The 20,733-nt window shown below is 48.0% G+C and overlaps 1 protein-coding gene across 3 annotated transcripts in view; it reads left to right on the forward strand.

Annotated features, from left to right (window-relative positions):
- LOC137655876 (solute carrier family 35 member E2A-like) overlaps positions 1 to 20,733 on the forward strand; it is a 99,673-nt gene that overhangs the window by 63,761 nt on the left and 15,179 nt on the right. For all 3 annotated transcript variants that reach the window (XM_068390085.1, XM_068390086.1, XM_068390084.1), the window contains exon 7: positions 17,310 to 17,513. In XM_068390085.1, the coding sequence (XP_068246186.1) occupies positions 17,310 to 17,513 (204 nt within the window). The remainder of the gene's footprint in view (positions 1 to 17,309; positions 17,514 to 20,733) is intronic.

The following is a 20,733-nucleotide window of genomic DNA, read 5'->3' on the forward strand; positions in this document are numbered from 1 at the left end:
ATATCATCATCTCCTATGCTCATTGATGCAAAGGGCCTCCAAATTTACAGGAATAAATTATTTTTCTAAGACGAATGACTAGACAATGAAAACATCAGGTTGTGCAGTATAATTTAAAAAAATGGTTAATAGTGTATATAGTACTGTATGTTAGGTATTTTTCTATTGGAAATTTTTCTATAAATTTGAATGAAAATTAAATTTTTTTTAACATAGAGTAACTTGCATAATTTTATTTTGTAATTTCTTGAAAAACACTTAAAGAATTGCAGAAAATTCTCTGAACTATCATTGTTCCGTAACCGAAATACAAACCACGCTATTTACATTGGGTTTACTTTCGGCGTAGCTGAAATGAGAAGCCAATAGTTTTTAAGGAGAGTTTACTACCCCCGCGCTAGTTAGCGGGGGTAGGGGAAGGGGTAGCTTGCTACCCCTCCCCCCCCCACTCACCAGTGATTTGCTTCACTTCACTTTTGGCTCCGGCGATGAACAGACGTGTCTGTCCATCGTCCTCGTTTGACAGCCTTAATCTTTTTTGCTTTTCCTCAGCTTGTGTGTGCTTGAAGTTGGCCTCGCCCTTGGATGTCCACCATGCGCAAGTGCCCTGGTATTGCCGGTCGCCCTTGCGGTACTTTCATGTCTGCGGTGGATACGGATCCTCACACCCTTTGCCCGCAGTGTCGAGGCCGACGGTGTGACAGAGAAAATACTTAAAGTGAGTGTAGGGAGTGGTCTGCCTCCCAGTGGGAGAAGTTTGGCCGCCGGCGTAAGAAGTAGTCCGAGAGAGACCGTTCTCCTTCTGGGCTTGCCTTGAAGGAGGAAGGCTCTCGGGACTCTTCTTCCGCCGCCCAAACCTCCTCCGAAGCTCCCCCTCGTCCGGCTCCTAAAGAGAGACCGCCGAGTGGGAGCGCAGGCCCTAGTTCTGTTTCCCGACTTTCGGTGGGGGGAGAGAGCGTCGCCTCCCATAGCGGGGCGGCTCCCCCTCCTCCTCCGGGGGAGATTTTTGATAATGATCCTGTGTCTCATGATGATCTTTTTCAGCTTTGGGCTTCCTTGGGGCTTAAGGGCCTGCCCTCCAAGGAAGCCCTGTTTGACCTTGTCCAGTTGGGGGCCGCTGTTAAGCAGTCGCCGGTGATAGCAGAGGTAGATCCTCTGTCTATCGTCGACGTCGTGGTGACAGAGGCTTCCGACGGGTCGGGGCAAACCTCTGCGGTTCCTGATGAGGATGACGTTGCTGAAGGCTCTCCTCCCCCTTCTGTACATCCTTGGAAGGGGGAAGGGAGTCCCACGGGCTCTTCTGCTGCCAAGCTTCCCTCTCGGGGGAGCGCTTTGACTGAGACTCCCCTTCGGAGGACTGATAATCCTGACGACCCTCCTCGTGGCCGCCTTCGCCGTAAGGCTCACCGTCCGCTACGTCGTAAGGGTCTCCCGTCTCCCATAAGGGTACTAAGAGGCGCCTTTTTGAATCTTCGCCTCCTTCCTCCAATGGGGATTCTCCTCGCCGTAAGCAGCCTGCAGCTCCTGTCTCCTTAGACCTCGCCGGGGATCGATCTCGTTCTCCAACGCCTTCCAGACCTTCCGCCCCTGTTGCAGATGGACAGCAGTCTGACCTCGTCATCCGACAGGCAACGGTCCCTTCGGGGCAAAGGGTTGCCTCCCACGGTGTGGGTGCTTCCCTTGCGCGTCAGGGTTCCCCTGCGCGCCCTTCTGCAGTGTTAGCGCACAGGCGCTCTCCTGCTCGTCAGCGTTCTCCTGATCGCCAGCGCTCTCCTGCTCGTCAGCGCTCTCCTGATGATCGTCGCCCCACTGCTCGCCTGCTCGTCAGCGCTCTCCTGATGATCGTCGCCCCACTGCTCGCCAGCACTCTCCTGAGGACACCGAACATCCTGTTGTTCCTGTTGTGCGCCCAGCGCGCCATCGGTCTCCTAAGCGCTCTAGATCTCCTGCCCGTCAGAGCGCACCTGCGCTCTCAGTTCCTGACGCGCCCTGTGCGCCCACGTTCGCCCGCGCGACCTAGAACTTCAGTACAGGTCTTGGATAAGGACTCTTTTTCTCCTCGCCCTCGCGATCCTGCTCGTCAGCCTGTTCCAACGCAGCAACGCTCGCGGTCTCCTACGCGTACTTCTAAGGCTACTGTACGCCCTCGCGCCCACGGTCCTCCTGTTCCTGAGCCCGTTCGTGAATGTTCGCCTTTGCGCAACGCGCCGGCAGCTCCCACACAGGATTTCACGCGTCGCCCTCCTGCTCGCCAGCGATCACAGACGTGTCAACGTTCACCTGCTCGTCAGCGATCTCCTGCGCCCCAGCGATCTCTTGCACGTCAACGGCCCCCAGTGCGTCAGCGATCCCCTGAACATCGGCGATCTCCTGACCGCCCGCGTGATTTTTCGCCTGCGCGCAAGCGCTCTCCTACGCGTCGGCGTCCAGAGGATCTGGAGAGACATGGGTCTCCTTCTACCAGCTCGCCCACGTGCGGTCGCTCGCCTGCGCGTTCTACACGCCATCACTCGCCATCGTTCGCCTACGCGCCAGCATTCACCAACGCGCCATCGATCTCCCACGCGTTACAGGTCCCCTGGACACCATCGACAGCGGTCGTCGGAGCGATCTCGTTCGCCCACGCGCCAACGCGTTCCCTCGCCGATGCGCCAACGCGTTCCCTCGCCGACGCACTCACTCATCAGCTCGCCCTCGCCCTCGCTCGCCCACGCGCTTACTCGCCTACGCGCCCGCGCGACCACTCCCGCGCTCGATTGTCTTCGCCTGATTGCGCGCTCGCACTTCAACAGCCTCTCGCATGCGATTCTTTAGTTTCGCCTACTCACGAGCGTCTGCACGACCCCCTTTCGCGTCGGGTTCCGCAGCTCGCGACAGCAGCAGGGACGTGTGTCACCAGACCGCAATCAGGATCGCCCCCGCCTAAGTGCAGGTCTCTTTTTCAGGATAGGGAAGACCCATCGGAGAGGTCAGAGCAACTTTCTTCCCCTTTTTCCTTACAGGCAGGTCCAGTGGTGTCCACTCCGAAGGATCGCCCGATCCCCTTCCCTCCAGCGGGAATTTCGGACTCTGTGTCCGTGTCTCGGCAGTCTTGGTTTGGTCCTCGGATACGGGCGTTAGTGAAGGCTATGAAGCCGGCACTTGCCGATCAAGGACACAAGCCAACGGCAGCCTTGCCCCCGCTGAAGAGAAGGAGAGGAGTGGACTTCGTGGTGACTTCTCCCAGGGAGAAGCTGGTTCCTAAGAGGTCCGTCAGGAAGGCTCCGTCCCCTTCGCAGGCGCTTTCTCCTTCTCCTGAGGACGAGGCTTTTCTGTCCTCAGGAGAATCCAGTGAGGTAGCAGTCTCCCCCTTGTCACCAAGGGGGGAGTTGTCTCCTCGTGGAGGGGAATCGTCTCGCGTGGAAGGCGCCTTCCAGACCTCTTTGTTGGGGTCGTGTATCCCGCCCAGGAGGGAACCTAGACTCCAAGACGATTCCGAAGTCTTCTTCTCGAATTCGTCTGGATCCAGCTGCACCCCGGGAGAACATCCACGCATCTCCCCAGGAAGAAATTCCGGGGACTGGAGACTTAGCTGCCAGTCCACAGGGAGGAGACCAGCAAGAGTCTGAGCATTCCTTCTGGCAAGTTCTGAGCCTGATGAGACAGCTCAACGGGTTCATGGACCCCGTGATCGCCCCCCGTGAAGGCAAGGACATGGTCCTGGATCAGGTGTACGGAACTCAGAAGCCCCCCAAGGCCAGCGCGGCTTTGCCCTGGTCCCAGGGGCTGAAGAGTGCCAGAGCCAGGGCCAATGCTCAACTCACGGTTCTCGCTTCCTCCAGTCGTTCCTCTGCTGGGAACAAACTCCTCCCACCTCCTCGTCTCCAGCAGAGGAGGTATTTTGAGATCATGGGGGAGTCTAGCCTCGCTCTTCCCCTCCATCATTAGGTAGAAGAGCTCGCTAGGGGAGTTCCCCTTGAGAAGCTCTCCGCCCGGCAGGTGACGTTCTCGGCGTCGGAGATCTTGAGCCATGAGAAGGTCGTGAAGTGCGCCATGCAGGCCACTTCGTGGCTGGATATCTGGCTAGATTCTTTGGGCATCCTATTATGCTCTGAGGATCTGTCTAAGGAGACCAATAGGAAGGCCCTGGAGACCTTCCTCCTCTCGGGCACTCGCTCCATCGAGTTCCTGGCACATCAGGTTACCAACCTTTGGACCAAGTCGGTGTTGAAGCGTCGGGATGCGGTGACCGAGAAGATCCACCCGAAGGTCCCCGCCGTGGATGTCTGCAGGCTCAGGCACGCTTTCCTCCTTGAGGGGAATCTGTTCGAGCCGCAGGACATGGAACGTACAGCTGAGAGGTGGAGGAAGTCTAGCCAAGACTCCCTCCTCCGAAGGGCCCTTGCATCTCAGCCCTACAAGCCTCCAGCTCCGCAGCAACCGCAGCAGCAGCCTCGCAAGACACCAAAGCAGGGGCCGGTAGCTAAGAAAGTGGTGTCTAAGCCCCAGCCCTTTCCAGCCAAGGACAAGAGGGGCAGTAAGTCCTCCAGGGGAGGCAAGACTCCCAGAGGGAGTGGCCGCAGCCGCAAACGCTAGGAGTGGCAGTCCCCCCGCGTCCACCTGTGGGGGGATGCCTTCAAAGTTGCGTGCACATGGGGCCGATGCTTGGACGGTCTCCGTGATCGGCCAAGGCTATCGCGTCCCATTCACGACATCTCAACCTCCCCTGACAGCGAATCCAGTCTCTCCATGGGATCGGTAAAGGGGCTAGCCCTTCGGGCAGAAGTCGAGACCATCCTCAAGAAGGATGCTCTCCAGGAGGTCGTTGACGGCTCCCCAGGCTTCTTCAGTCGACTCTTTCTTGTAAAGAAGGCGTCTGGAGGCTGGAGACCTGTCATCGACCTCTCAGCTCTGAACAAGTTTGTCAAGCAAACTCCGTTCAGCATGGAGACAGTGGACACGGTCAGACTTGCGGTGAGACCACAAGACTTCATGTGCATACTGGATCTAAAGGACGCGTACTTCCAGATCCCAATCCATCCGTCTTCCAGAAAGTACTTGAGATTCAGCCTAGACAGCAAGACCTACCAGTTCAAGGTGCTGTGCTTTGGTCTCTCCACAGCACCTCAGGTGTTCACCAGAGTGTTCACCCTGATTTCATCTTGGGCGCACAGGAACGGCATCCGTCTCCTTCGTTATCTGGACGACTGGCTGATCTTAGCAGATTCGGAGTCGACCCTTCTTCGACACCGAGACAGGCTTCTAGGACTTTGCCAGGATCTGGGGATCGTGGTAAATCTTTAGAAGTCCTCTCTGCAGCCATCCCAACGACTGGTTTATCTAGGCATGTTGTTAGACACCAATCTCCACAAAGCCTTTCTATCAGACGACAGGATAGCAAGGCTGAGGAGGGTGGCGGAACCCTTCCTCAGGCGAGAAGAGCTTCCCGCCCAATCGTGGTTGCGTCTCTTAGGTCATCTGTCCTCCCGGGCTCGTCTGGTTCCAAATGGCCGTCTCAGGATGAGATCCCTGCAGTGGCGGCTCAAGTCCTGGTGGAATCAAGGATCCGATTCCCCGGACTTACAGGTCCCGATAGGACCTTCGGAACAGGCGGACCTGCGGTGGTGGCTGGTCGACGAGAACCTGCGAAAGGGAGTAGATCTTCTCGTCCTCCCCCCGGGAATTGACATTGTTTTCGGACGCGTCAAAAGAAAGGTGGGGGGCGCACATTCTGAACCAGAGGACCTCAGGCCTTTGGTCAGAATCAGAAAAGTACCTGCACATCAACCTGCTAGAGAAGAAGGCCATCTTTCTGGCTCTTCAACAGTTCCAACAGACCCTGGCGGGTCACTCCGTGGTGGTGATGAGCGACAACACCACGGTAGTGGCTTATATCAACAAGCAGGGAGGTACTTTTTCGCAGCAGCTATCCCATTTTGCAGTAGAGATTCTGAGGTGGACCGAAGTCCACTCGATAACACTATCAGCTCGCTTCATTCCTGGCAAGAGGAATGTGCTCGCCGACAGTCTGAGCAGGGTTTCGCAGATAGTGAGTACCGAGTGGTCTTTGGATCCTCAGATAGCCAACAAAGTCCTGACTTTATGGGGTTCCCCAACCGTGGATCTCTTCGCGGCAGCTTTGAATTTCGAACTGCCCTGTACTGCTCCCCAGTCCTGGACCCCAAGGTACTCTGGCAAGATGCTTTCCAACAACGGTGGGACAACATCGACGTGTACGCCTTCCCGTCGTTCTGTCTGATGAGAAGGGTGCTTAACAGGACCAGACTATCGGTCAACTGTTCGATGACTCTGATAGCTCCGCTATGGCATCACGTGGAATGGTTCCCGGACCTTCTCAGGAGCTCCCGAGAGAACTTCCCCTACGACACGAGCTACTCAGACAACCACACTGCAACATCTTCTACAAGGCCGTAGCCTCGCTTAGGCTTCGTGCCTGGAGACTGTCCAGCGTCTCCTCATGGAGAAAGGCTTTTCGCAACAGGTTGCAGAGAGGATGTCTCAGCACCTGCGAAAGTCCTCTGAGGGAGTCTACCAGGCGAAGTGGAGAGTCTTCTGTGGTTGGTGTCGTGGGAGGGGTATCTCTCCACTCGATGCCACTATTCCAGTAATAGCGGAGTTCCTCGTTTATTTGCGGGAGGAAATGCGCCTTTCGGTCTCAGCGGTGAAAGGCTATTGCTCAGCCTTAAGCTTGGCTTTTAGGCTGAAACGAGTGGACATTTCTTCCTCGCTGGAACTCTCTCTACTCATACGTAGCTATGAGCTTACCTGCCCTCAGTCGGAAGTGAGTCCTCCTCCTTGGAACGTGGTTCGGGTTCTCTGGGCTCTGAAGAGACCTCCCTTCGAACCATTACGCCAGGCTTCAGATCGCCACCTGACTTGGAAGACGGTGTTCCTACTTGCGTTGGCTTCAGCCAAACGAGTTGGGGAACTGCATGGTCTCTTGTGTGACATCGCCCATTCAAGGGGATGGGGGGAGGTAACGTTCAGATTCGTCCCTGAGTTTGTTGCTAAGACTCAAAATCTGGGAGTGCCAGACCCTCGTTTTGACTCTTTCCGGATTTCGAGTCTTCATTCCGTAACAGATGACCCAAACCATCTCCTACTGTGCCATGTAAGGAGTCTGAGGCTCTATCTTAAGAGAACAGCTGCAATTCATCCTCAAGTGCAAGCATTGTTTGTAAGCACTGGGAGGACAAAGAGGAGGGTCACCAAGAATACCATCTCGGCTTGGATTCGTAGGGTAATCCATCATTCCCGGAATCCCGACCCTCCTCCGTCATGTCGCCCTAGAGCACATGATGTCAGGGGCATAGCTACATTCCTGGCCTTCAAAAAGAACTACTCAGTGACGCAGGTTCTACAAGCAGGGGTGTGGAAGCGTCAGACGACCTTCACAGCCCACTACCTGCAAGACGTGACCCACAGGAGGCTCGATACGTTCTCTATCGGCCCTGTGGTGGCTGCACAACAGGTTTAAACCTCAGGCTCCTTAATGGACAAGTAGCTGAGGGTTGAGGGCATTGTTACCCAGTTTTAGTCTGCATGAATGAAAAGGTATGTCTGGCCCTAATTCTTTTCTTCATCCTCCCTTCTCTTGGGGAAAGCAGCATTCTTGGTTCTCTGCACAGCTGACCTCAAACCACTGCAGGTAAACCATGTTCCCTTGTGTTCCTAGTATTAAGCTAATACTGTCACGTCCCCATACCCTGACGAGGTGGTATTGGGAGAGTCCTAGCCTTAAGTTCCATCTAAAGAACTTAGGTCAACCTCCTAGAACAAGTCACACTTCATTCCTCCACACACAGCTTATGTAGGCCGCAGCCCTTGCAGAGCAAGGTGCTAGCGAGGTGCAGGGACTCCTTATCGTTGAGTTCCGACACACTCAGATACTGAGTCCCCGGGCAAAAAGCCAAAAGCCAGTAATGGCTGGAACTTACCACCCTACCTAAGGGTCGAGTCACCTATATTGAATAGCGTGGTTTGTATTTCAGGTATGGAACAAATGACAAATTCGTAGGTAATTTTTATTTTTCCTAACTATACAAACCTTAGCTATTTAATCAAACTTGCCCGCCAGCCCTGTCCCCCGTAAAGTCCTACCTCTAACCAAAGTGAGCTCAGCACAGGTGTGTGAGGGGGGGGGGGGGGGTTAGTATACTACCCCTCCCCCCCCCCCCCCCCCCCGCTAACTAGCGGTGGGGTAGTAAACCCTCGTTAAAATTCTAATGGCTCGTCATTTCAGCTACGCCGAAAGTAATTACCCATATTAAATAGCTAAGGTTTGTATAGTTAGGAAAAATACAAATTACATACGAATTTGTCATTTTAACTCATAGTGTGTAACTATTAAGGTTTTGCCCTAGAAGCACATGGTTGCTAAATGGCCTCACAAGCTCCAGTTAGGCTATATAAGCCAAATTGATAAATCTATGAACAAGAATTTTTCTTGTGCAAACCTTTCAATCTATCTTTCATAAGCATATCGCACCCACCTCTTTTTACCTTCCATCACCAAGTAGGAGTAGGAATAGACAACTGAACCTTCCAGTTAAAGGATTTCCTTCAAGCAACCTCACTTCTGCCTTTAAAACTTAGTTCCCACACCAGAACATGGTTGCATTTTCCATCCCCTCTCCTTATACATTTTCTGCTAGTTCTTTCTGGTGGGATGTCAGGATGCCAGAGAACTTCAAATCAATCAATCAATCTTTCTAGTGGTTGGATTTTCCGATATAGGTTACCATCTATTTAGCAGTATTATCCTTCCCCTTAGTAATGTGTTTTGGTTCCGTAATTTTCTAAAAAGTTTAGCCACTTAATCCTCAATCAAAATATTTAAAGATGATCAGTATGACTTTCATAAAGCTCAGTAGTTTCATTAGTATTTGCAACCTCACCATCCTTGTAAACTAAGGATAGGGGGATTTTGGGAGAATCTATAGGTCTACATGCTGAGTCATCAGCAGCCATTGTCTGGGCTTCCTGGTCATAGCTTGGGTGAAGAGGGGGCTTGTGCATTGGTCATATGTACTGTATACTGTATATGGTCAGTCTCTAGGGCACAGTCTTGGTAGCTTGGGGTAATGTCCCTTGTTTCTGCCAATCATGAATGGACTTTAAACCTGCCTATAGTATTCTTTCCTATAACACTGATGTGTAATAATTTCTGCAAGACTTCAGAAAACCATTTGAGATTCAGTAGTTTAATTCAGAATTTTCTACTTAATTTACCTAGCCTTCTTTAGTATGTTGTAATCTAGAATAATCAATCTTTTATTATCTTTATTAATTCTGGTCTTGTTATTGTATCAGATTTCAGATCCTATAACTTAGTCAAATATGATGTCTTAAGACACAGTATTCTATTTTTCTGTCCATTATAATCAAATTCTTTGATTATTCCTTCATGAAAATTTTATTGTGCTTGCTACTCCAATTAAAATCTTTGGATCTACAGTATGATGCTTCTGGCTAGCTTTGGATACATCACACTGTTCAAATTACTAGACATGCCTATAAATAATTGAAATTATCATATAGATATTGCGTCTTAATTTTTTTTCAACATTTAAAAGCTTTATTGGTTGCTTATTTGTCCTAGTTTCAAGTTCTTTATTACTCTCATATTTGGGTTGCTTTTTACTTTGTTCACTCCTTGGTTTAATTGTATCCCATATTAATTTGCAAACTCTAATCCTTAGTTAATACGAAATTGTTACAGTTACGCCATCTTTCAAGACATTGAATTTTGTTTTGCTTTAGCTTATCCTCCCTCTTATAACCTCTATTCCCTAATTCATATGGCTATTGTTTCTTTCATGGATAAGCATCACCCTTCCTCTTTCCTTTGTTCCGTAACTGGAATACAAACCTACGCTATTTATTAGTGGTATTACTTTCGGCGAAGCTGAAAGGACAAGCCATTAAAATTTAGAGAGGGTTAACTACCCATCCTGTTGGTTAGTGGCGGGTAAGGGGTAGTACGCTACCCCTCCCACTCACACACTTGTGATTGAGCTCACTTTTGCTTTTGGCTCGGATGGTGAACGGTCGTTGCCGCTCTTCATCCTCACGAAATATTTTCAGTGTGTGTGTATTGACTTCTGCCGACCATGTGTACATGCCCTGGACTTGAGGGCCGGCCCTGCGATACCTTCATGTCTGCTGAGGACACCCATCTTCAAACCCTTTGTCCTTTCTGCAGAGGTCAACGGTTTGATAGTGATAACAAGTGTAGTGAGTGTTGGGAGTGGTCTGCCTCCCAGTGGGAAAGGTTTGGGCACTGGCGGAAGAACAAGTCTAAGCGTGATTCTTCACCTTCGAAGGTTTCTTCGAAGCAGAAAAAAACCCAGGGCGGCTGCTTCTGCTTCCTGACCTTCCTCCAAAGCTCCTGCTCGTTTGGTCTGTTCCGAGAGACTGTTGAGTAGTTGTGCACACCTTTCAACACCTGGTCAACTTCTGTCCTCGAGAGACGGTGTCGCTTCCCCTAGCGAAGCACCCCCGCCCTTTTCCCGGGGGTCCATGACTCTTTCTCCCTTATTACAGGTGTGGTCATCCTTGGGGTTACTGGGTCCGCCCTCCAAGGATAACTTGGCGTAGCTTCTGCGCCGTGGTGCTAGTGTACAGCCCTCGTTGACGTCAGAGGTGGATCCTCTTGCTTGTGTCGATGTTGCTGTGTCAGAGGTGCCGTCCGCTGCCCATCCTGCCGACGCTCCTGCCCCTTCGGAGTCTTCCGCCATTGCTGTAGACTGCTTCCCCCTCGAAGGATGTTTGGCAAGGGGAGAAGCGCAAAGTCCTTCGTCTGTCTCCTTCGAGTGCTTTTTTCCCTCTGGGGAGTTCACTCATAGAGACTTCTCTACGGAGGACTGCTGCTGCCTCCTCGTCCGTCGTGTTCTTGCCCTCGACCTTCACCTGCTTCTGGACCTTCTGACAACGCTGCTGCGAGTCCTTGGACTTCGGCCGTGGATTCTCCTGTGGATCGCGCGTGATCCCCTACGGTGGATGTTCGTCCTTCCAAAGGACACATCCCTGTTCCAGTTCTTCCTATGCTTCGATCTTCTGCAACTTGCCATCCTCCTGGCTTGCTGTCTCCATATTTAACTCCTCCAGTTCTGCACATGCCTGCTCACCATGTGACCACATGTCACTTGCCTGCACGTCATCCTGCTATGCACTCGTCACCGACGTTTCGTCTTCAGCCAACGCGTTGTTCGCCAGCACCCCAGGCCCTGCGCAACACTCTCCTGTCTGTCAGTGCGCGTGAGCGCCAACTAAACTCTCTCCAGATTATGTTTCAGCTGCGCACCAGCTCTCACCAGCACGTCAGCGTTCATCAGCACGCCATCGCTCTCCAGCGCACCAGCGTTTGTCAGCTCGCCAGCACGTCAGCGCTCTCCAACACGACATCACTTGCCAGCGCTCTCCAGCTTGCCAGTGTGACAGTGCTGTCCTGCGCGCAAGCGCTCTCCGGCACGCCAACACTTGCCAGTGCACCAGCGCTCCTGCGAGTCAGCGCTCACCAGCTAGCCAGAGCTCGCCATCGTACAAGCAAGCTTCTCCTCCGCTAGCGCAAAGCAGACATCATCAACAGGCAGAACCAGACTCTCCGACTTCAAGGAAGTCACGCCATCAAGAGAACAGGAAGGAACAGAAAGGTAAGTGTTCGCCCTCCAGAAGGGTTACATCCAATAGGTCTCCGTCGCCCCACTTCCTCCCCACAAATGCATTACAACGCGACCGCTGGGGAAAGAGGGAAAGGGGACCTCAGGGTAGTTCAAGATCCCAAAAATTTCGACTTCAAAGGCAGACCCACAGGACCCACAGTGTCATCCAGCTCCGGAAGAGACTCCTCAAAGGAAACCTTCAGTCCCTTTCCCTTCAGGGGACCTCTCTTACAGTGCCAGCATCAATAAGCAGCCCTGGTTCGGTGCCATGGTCAGAGTGGTTGTGCAAGCCTTTAGGCCTGCCTTTTAATCACGCTCTTCAGAGGCCTCTGCATCCCCCAACATCTGTTGGCACCAGCAGAGTCCGGGCAAAGAACCTCAGCTGCTTCATCCCTGAAGAGGAAGAGGAGTCTCGGACACTATTACATCTCCGTGAGTAAAGCTGATCCTTGTGCGGCCTTCTAGGCCCATCCTTCCTGGTATTCCTCCCAGACGCTCTCCCTCCTCACCTCTACCGAGGGAGCCTTGCGAGGAAGGAAGTCCCCTCGTGCGGAGAGTTCTCCACCTCCGATAGGAACTAGGAAGGATAGTACCAATAGGCTTTCGATGTTAGACTCTTCCAAAGTCCTTTACGAGGACCTTCAGACCCACAGGACCCGTTAGCCCTGCCAGGGATGTCCACAACCCACCCCGAGATGAGCTCTCAGAGGGTAGAGGAAGGAGACTCGCAGACAGTTCCACTTCAGAGGGCGAGCAGAAAGAGTCAGAACATGCCTTCTGGCAAGTTCCGATTCTTATCAAGGTTCTCAATGCGTTTGCCGACCCAGAGATAGCACAATCCAAGAGGGCAAAGACACGGTCCTAGATCCTGTCTTTGGTACTTAAAGGCCAGTGCAGCTTTGCCATAGTCCCAGGGGCTGAAGAGTGCCTGGGCTAAGATCACCCAACAGCTCTCTGACTTCTCCTCTCATTGTTTGGGCTTTTCTGCTAAGCTCCTCCCACCTCCTAGCATCCAGCAGAGGAGCATCCAGCAGAGGAGGTACTATGAGGTCTTGGATGAACCTTGTCCAGCTCTCCAACCATCAGGTCTCTTTCTCGGCAGCAGGGATCCTCAATCAGGAGAAAGTCATGAAGTATGCCATGCAGGCTACTTCGTGGTTTGATCTTTGGTTGGGGACCCTGGGAATCCTGGTAAGGACCGAGGATTTTTCCAAAGAAATTACCAGTTAGGCTATGGAAACCTTCCTCCTTTCAGGCGCTCACACCATCGAGTTTCTTGCCCACCAAGTCTCAAACTTGTGGGCAGACACAATCTTGAAACCTTGTGATGCAGTGTCTGAGAGGTTCCATTAACAGGTCCCTAATGCCAAGATCACTTAGGCTCAGGAACTCCTCTCTAGAAGGATCCTCTCTATTTGAGCCGAAGGACGTGGAATAGGATGCAGAGAGATGGAGGAAGTCTCACCAGGATTCTCTCCTCCATAGGGCCTTGACATCCAGGCTTTACAAACCACCCGCTCCTCAGCAGTCTAATCTAGCCAATACCTCGACGAGCAAGACGACAACGAAGCAGACAGCGTCTAAGAAGCCTTTTCCAACCAAGGACAGGAAAGGCACAAAGTCCTCCAGGGGAGGAAAATATCCTAGAGGGAGCGGCTGCGGCCGTAAATGGTAGAATAGACACTTCCCCCGCTAGTCCACCAGTGGGGAATGCCTGCAAAGTTGCTGGAATAGGTGAATCATTCAGGGTATCGCATCCCGATCACGTCATCTCTCCTTCCCCTTATCAGGAATCCGGAGTCAATAGACTCCTTTGCCATGAAATCACCAAAGGGCCTAACCCTTCGGGCAGAAGTCCAGACCATAGTGAAAAAGGGCGCTCTTCAGGAGGTCATCAACGGGTCCCCAGTCTTCAATCGACTCTTTCTTGTGAAAAAGGTATCTGGAAGCTGGAGACCAGTTATTGACCTCTCAGCTCTGAACCAGTCTGTCAAGCAAACTCCGTTCAGCATGGAGACGGCAGACAAGCGGTAAGACCACAGGACTTCATGTGCACACTGGACGTAATGGACACCTACTTCCAGATCCCAATTCATCCATCTTCAAAGAAGTACTTAAGATTCAGCCTAGAAAACAGGAAATACCACTTCAAGGTACTGTGCATTGGTTTTTCCACAGTATCCCAAGTCTTCACTAGTCTTCGCCCTAGTGTCATCTTGGGCACACAAGATCAGCATACGTCTCCTCCGTTAACTGGATGACTGGCTAATCCTAGCAGACCGGGTGTCAACCCTTCTTCATCACCGAGACAAACTTCTGAGTCTTTGCCAAGGTATGGGAATCATGGTAAACCTCGAGAAATCCTCCCTGGTTCCCACGCAGGGACTGGTACTGTATAACTAGGCATGATTACTGTATAGACACCAATCTCTGCAAAGCCTTCCCATCAGACGACAGGATAATGAGGCTGAGAAAGGTCGCAAGATCCTTTCTCAGACGAGAAGAACTTCCAGCCCAGATGTGGCTACGTCTTCTCGGGCACCTATCATCTCTGGCCCGTCTAGTTCTCAACGGCCACCTCAGGATTTGATCTCTCCAGTGGCGACTCAAGTCCAGGTGGAATAAAGCCTTCGACTCCCCGGACACCCTGATCCCCATGGGACCAGCGGAACAGATGGGCCTCAAATGGTGGGTGCGAGACGAGAATCTGCAAAAGGGCATAGATCTTCTCGTCCTCCCCCCCACATTTGATAATGTTCCCAGACACTTTAAAAAAAAAAAAGATAGGGGGCCCATGTGCCTCTGGTCAGAGTCAGAAAAATGCCTCTATGTAAATCTCCTAGAGATGAAGGCCGTCTTTCTGGCCTTTCAACCGTTCTATAAGTCCCTATTGGACCACTCAGTGGTGGTGATGAGTGACAACACTATGGTAGTGGCTCACATCAACAAACAAGGAGGTACCTTATTGCAGCCCCTATCCCAGTAGAGATGGCACGCTTCATTCCAGGCAGTAGGAATGTGAGCGCCGACAACCTGAGCAGAGCCTGTCAGATAGTGAGTACCGACTGGTCTTTAGATCATCTAGTAGCCAATAAAGTCATGACTTTGTGGGGTTCTTTGACTGTGGATCTCTTTGCAATGGCCCTGAACTTCAGGCTCCCGTTGTACTGCTCCCCAGTCCCAGAACCCAAGGCTCTCTGGCATGATGCATTTCAACAACGGGCGGACAACATTGATGTTTATGCCTTTCCCCATTCTGTCTGATGAGGAGGGTGCTCAACAAGACCAGAACATCGGTCAACCTCTCAATGACCCTCATATCTCCACTATGGCATCGTGCAGAATGGTTAAAAAACCTTCTGCAACTCCTGACGGAGTCTCCAAGAGAACTCCCTCCATGACACGATCCACTCAGACAACTGCATGTTAAAATCTTCCACAAAGCCGTAGCTTTGCTACGACTTCACACCTGAAGCCTTTCGCAGCAAGTTGCGAAAAGGATGTCTGGATACCTGAGGAAGTCATCAGCAGCAGTCTACCAGGCAAAGTGGAATGTCTTGTGGTTGGTGTTGTGGAAGGGGTATCTCTCCTCTTGATGCCACTATTTCAGCAATTGTGGAGTTCCTTGTGTATTTACATGAAGAAATGCGCCTTTCAGTCTCAGCGGTAAAAGACTATCGCCCAGCCTCAAGCCTCGCCCTTAGGCTGAATGGAGTGGACATTCCTCATCGCTAGAACTTTCCTTACTCGAATAGAGTTATGATCTTACCTGTCCTCAGTTGGAAGTGAGACCTCTCCCATGGAACGTGGTTCGAGTTCTCAGGTCTCTTAAGAGACCTCCCTATGAACCTTTATGCCAGGCAACACATCGCCACTTGACTTTGAAAACGGTGTTCCTGCTAGCTTTGGCTTCGGCCAAACGAGTTAGTGAACTTCATGGTCTCTCATACGACATCGCCCATTCAAGGGGATGGGAAGAGGTAACGTTATGTTTTGTCCCTGAGTTTGTTGCCAAGACTCAAAATCCGAGGATGGCAGATCCCCGATTCGACTCCTTCCGGATTTCGAGTCTCAGCTTTGTAACAGACGACTCTGATAATCTCTTACTCAGTCCAGTTAGTAGTTTAAGGTTTACCTCAAAAGAACAGCAGCAGGCTGTCCTTGTGTGGCTTCACTTCTCTTCAGCACAGGGAGGAACAAGAGGAGGGTCACCAAGAATACCATCTCTACTACGTCCCTGGCTTTCAAAAGAAACTTTTCAGTGATGCAGGTTCTACAGGCTGGGGTGTGGAAACATCAAAATACGTTCACAGCCCACTACCTGCAAGACGTGACCCACAGAAGGCTCAATACGTTCTCTATCGGCCCTCTAGGGAGTACACAACAGCTGGTATAATACCTCTAGCTCTTTAGTGGACAAGTAGGAGAAGGTTGAGGGCACAGTTACCAGGTTTCAGTTTGCATGAATGAAAATGTATGTTTGGATCTTATTCTTTTCTTCATCCTCCCCTCTCTTGAGGAAAGAAGCAGCTGGAGTTCTCTGCACAAACTGACCTCAAACCACTGCAAGTAAACCATGCTTCCTTGTGCACCTAGTATTACGTCAATACTGTTGCGTCCCCATACCCTGGTGCGGTGGTATTGGGAAAGTCTTGGTTACAACAGTTTTTCCTAAAAAAAACTCGGAATAACTTTTACCTTGACAGTCACACTGCTTATCTCAACACACAGCTTGCGTAGACTGCAGACGTTGTGTAGCAAGGTTTAGCAAGATGTAGGGACTTCTTATTTTTGGCACCTACCTATTCAAAATATTGATGTCCTGGGTAGCCAAAAAGTCAGTTTGGCAGGGATGTCCATTATCATAATGGGTGAGTCACCCCTAATGAATAGCGTAGGTTTGTATACCAGTTACGGAACAAATGACAAATTTTGAGATGATTTGTATTTTACATAATGATACAAACCTTTAGCTACCGGTATTTATACAAACTTACCTGCCAAATCTGTCCCCCTTGAAGTCCTACTTCCAAGCAATGTGAGCTCAATCACAAGTGTGTAAGTGGGAGGGGTAGCGAACTAACCCCCCCCCTCCATTAACCACCGAGATGGGTAGTTAAACATCACTAAATTTTAATGGCTTATCCTTTCACCTTCGCCAAAAGTAATAACCCTAATAAATAGTTAAAGGTTTGTATTGTTAGGAAAAAAAAACAAATTACTGTATCTCCGAATTTGTCATTTTTCTTTGGGTCCAGAAATTTCCCAATTCATTAGCCTGACTTCTTGGAAAACAAAAACAAAAAATTCTGTATTGATGAAACAGTTTTGAAATAAGTATCTAGTCCACTAAATACAAAAGTAAAGTTATTTAATAGCATATTTTTTTCCTTTTATTTCCCATGAAATTTCACTGCTCAGCATCAGTACAAGCTGTACCATGGTACCATGGAATCTTGATTAAATATTGACATTTTTTTCTGGAACACTTAAGATTTTAACTATATTGATAGAGTTATATGGAAGCTTCTTTTATTGTTAAAAAATATAATTTATGATAAAATTTTTAAATATTGATATTTTCATATACAATTCGTACCATACTTGTTTGAATAATTTTTTTTTTTTTTTTTTTTTATCCACCAGCCCAGCAGAACTGCAGTTTTACCCTAACCTGGCAGCAGTGATAATCCAGCTGCCAACTTGGTATTTTCTTGTGGATTTCAAAAAGTTGAGCACACAAATGAATCACGATCTTGCATTTGCAATTTTCCTGGATGGAGTATCATTCCATGGTCAAACAATCACTGCGTATGTTTTGATGTCTTACGTGAACCCTGTCACTTACAGGTAAGTTGTTGCTGTTTTTAATTTTATATTTTTTATAAAAATCTATAAAGACTAAATATTCTACCTTTATCCAGTCTCGTTACCAAACAATAGAAGATATTAAACTGAAAGGAGGATTATTCCATCTAAGTGAATATCTTATTTTCTACGTAACATTGGTTATGTAATGCGACTCTTGAATGTAAGATTAATCTTGAAAGGTTGAATAGAATAAGACCTTGGATCCAGGAAAGTAAATCTTTTATACAGTTATCTCTGTATTTGGAAAGAAATTCACAAATTACTATGTAATGAATCAGAATATGATTCTAAGAAAGACCCATTGACAGTTCTCAGCCATAGTAGGTTTTAACCCAATAACCTAGAATAAGTAAATGTATTTTATAAATATATGCTTAAACCATTTAGGTTTTATGACAAGACATCCCATACTTAGGGTTTTTTGGAAGGTAAATTTTGTTTTCTAGATTTTCATGTGTTTTTCAAGGTTAACATAAATACAGTATTAGTGTAAAGGATTGCACATCTTTATTATAGTGTTGGACAAGTATCAAGTTGAATTTTGCATTTTTTTCAATTTCATTTTAAGCTGCTCTTGAATGACAATAGTTGCTATCTACCTTTTAATTTTGGAAAAGACAGAAACTAAATAGAAAATGCAGTACAGTTAAGTGCTGACTATTTTCTTTATTTATATTGTATGATATTTGATTCCAAATATATGCATGATTGAACATTTAAGATTAGTTTTTAGTTGCCGAAGACATCCATGCTTTGAAAGATGTCATTCAGCACTTTGAGGAAAGCAAAGTCTCTCCTTATCATTTTGAAAAATTAATTGGGATTTCAACGCTAAACTGTTAGTAGTTAAAACACATACATACACGTGTTTCTCTCTCTCTCTCTCTCTCTCTCTCTCTCTCTCTCTCTCTCTCTCTCTCTCTCTCTCTCTCTCTCTCTCTCTCTCTCTCTCTCTCTCTCTCTCTCTCTCTCTCTCTCAGCCCGTACAATTATAGGAACACAGTAGACCAAGAACAAATTAGACCCTTAGAAAATCCTCCAAAAACAGAGAAATTTTGCTGGAATCTTGGATAATACAGATAGAAGTAAAACACTAGTAAATCAGGGAAACTAGCAAAGCCACAGAGGAAGAGAAAAAAGATAGAAAATTTCCTCAGAGCGGCACAATTCAATCCTCAATCAGTTAGAAATAAAATAGAAAACTTCAGGGCAATGATAGCTTGTGAGGAACTAGATGTCATAGGCATTACCGAGACCTGGATTCAAGAAAAAACAAAGGATTTTTTTGGAGAATCGAAATCTCAGGTTTCAAGCTTTTCAAGAAGGATCACCTTATCAAAAAGTTGGAAGGGTAATGCACTATGTTATAAATCACTTAAACCCCATAGAAATTAAATTAGAAACCGAATGTGAAGTGCCAGGTGCAAATATTAACACCATAGGAAAAAACATGTCCATACTAGTAATATACAGACCCCCACATCATACACAAAAACAAGACAAGAGCTATATAGACTACTTGGACAAGAATTTAACAATAAGCTAGCTGTCCTACTGGGAGACTTCAATGCAGCCAGTATAGCGGGACACTACTAGAATCTGTCAACATTGAATACCTCCATCAGTGGGTCAATAAACCAACTAAGGGAAACAACATACTAGATATTGTGCTAACAACAGAAGGAAATTTAGTATCCAGTGTTTTAGTAGGTGAAAATATTGGCAAAAGTGACCACAAAATAGTTAGGTTTCAGGTAAACATTCCTCATCTAAAAGAAAGGAACGTCATAAAAAAGCTGGACTACAGACGTAGTAGCTGAAAAAACTGAAGGAATACATCAAGAATTTAGAATACGACGACACAGGGAACATTGATACACAATTGGACACTTTTGTAGAAGTATTAAAGAAAAAAGGGCTAAATGAATAACGCATAAAAAAATTATACCAAATGGAACTCCACAACCTAGGTGGTTCAACAGAGAAATAGCCAATGCAATAAGAAGCACAGACAGGAAACATAAATTAATGGGTCCACAGCCTTCAATTCATGAAATTTCCGAGCACAAGAAGTTAAGCAGAAAATTAGGGAAACTAGTTAGAAAGGCCAAGACCAATGAAGAGAAAAGAGAGGCTCCCCAAGTAAAGAAAACCCAAAAGAATTTTTTACCTATGTAAACAGTAGAAACCCAATCAAGCCCAAGATTTGCCCATTAAGAGACTCTTAGGGTATTATTATTATTAGGATTATTATTATTTGCTAAACTACAACCTTAGTTGGAAAAGTAGAATGCTATAAGCCCAGGGGCTCCAACAGGGAAGATAGCCCAGTGAGAAAAGGAAACAAGGAAAAATAAGATATTTTAAGAAGAGTAACAACATTATAAAATAAATATCTCCTACAAAACTTTAACAAAACCCAAGGAAGAGAAATAAGATAATATAGTGTGCCCGAGTATACCCTCAAGCAAGAGAACTTTAACCCAAGACAGTGGAAGACCATGGTACAGAGGCTATGGCACTACCCAAGACTAGAGAACAATGGTTTCATTTGGAAAAAGCTGAACTGATGAATGCATATTTCACAACTGTATTCGCTAGGGGAGAATCAGCGACACTCCCCAAACCAGCTACAGGTAGACTATCAATAATCCGGGAACTTTGGGACCGGGAGCGTGCCGTATTATCCATACATTACAACGCGCTGTAAGTCGAAAATGCGAAGTTTCCGTAGATTTATCATGATGCGTCATGAACTCATGATTCGGCAATCACCTAAGTCACTCCCTTTCTTGTTTAATAGGATGTCATGTGCTTTATTAAAACATTTTTGTATTCAGTTTTTAATTTCGGAATAATTTTAAACATAAAGAATTACTTAATATTTTGTTTACCTTTGGTTATGATCAGCTGATCTGAATGTCCTGTTACTGTATCGAAAGGTTGCGCATATACAAGTGGCGTATTTTTTTATATATATAATTTCTTAATTTATTCTAAATATCTTCATACTGAATATTACATCAGCAGCAATTTGTTACAGGATATAACAGTTCTCGTACAGTTCGTTGACAGCCATTGGTATTAGTTATCGTTTAAACACGTTCTCACTTTCTCTGTGCGAGTGTGTGATAATATGTCTGCGACAATAGGTGTGCAGGCGCGTATGGTTAGTTTATTTTTGAGCTTCATACAGTGT

This window comes from Palaemon carinicauda, chromosome 16 (genome assembly GCF_036898095.1).
Source record: "Palaemon carinicauda isolate YSFRI2023 chromosome 16, ASM3689809v2, whole genome shotgun sequence".
In the NCBI taxonomy this organism is placed as follows: Eukaryota; Metazoa; Arthropoda; class Malacostraca; order Decapoda; family Palaemonidae; genus Palaemon; species Palaemon carinicauda.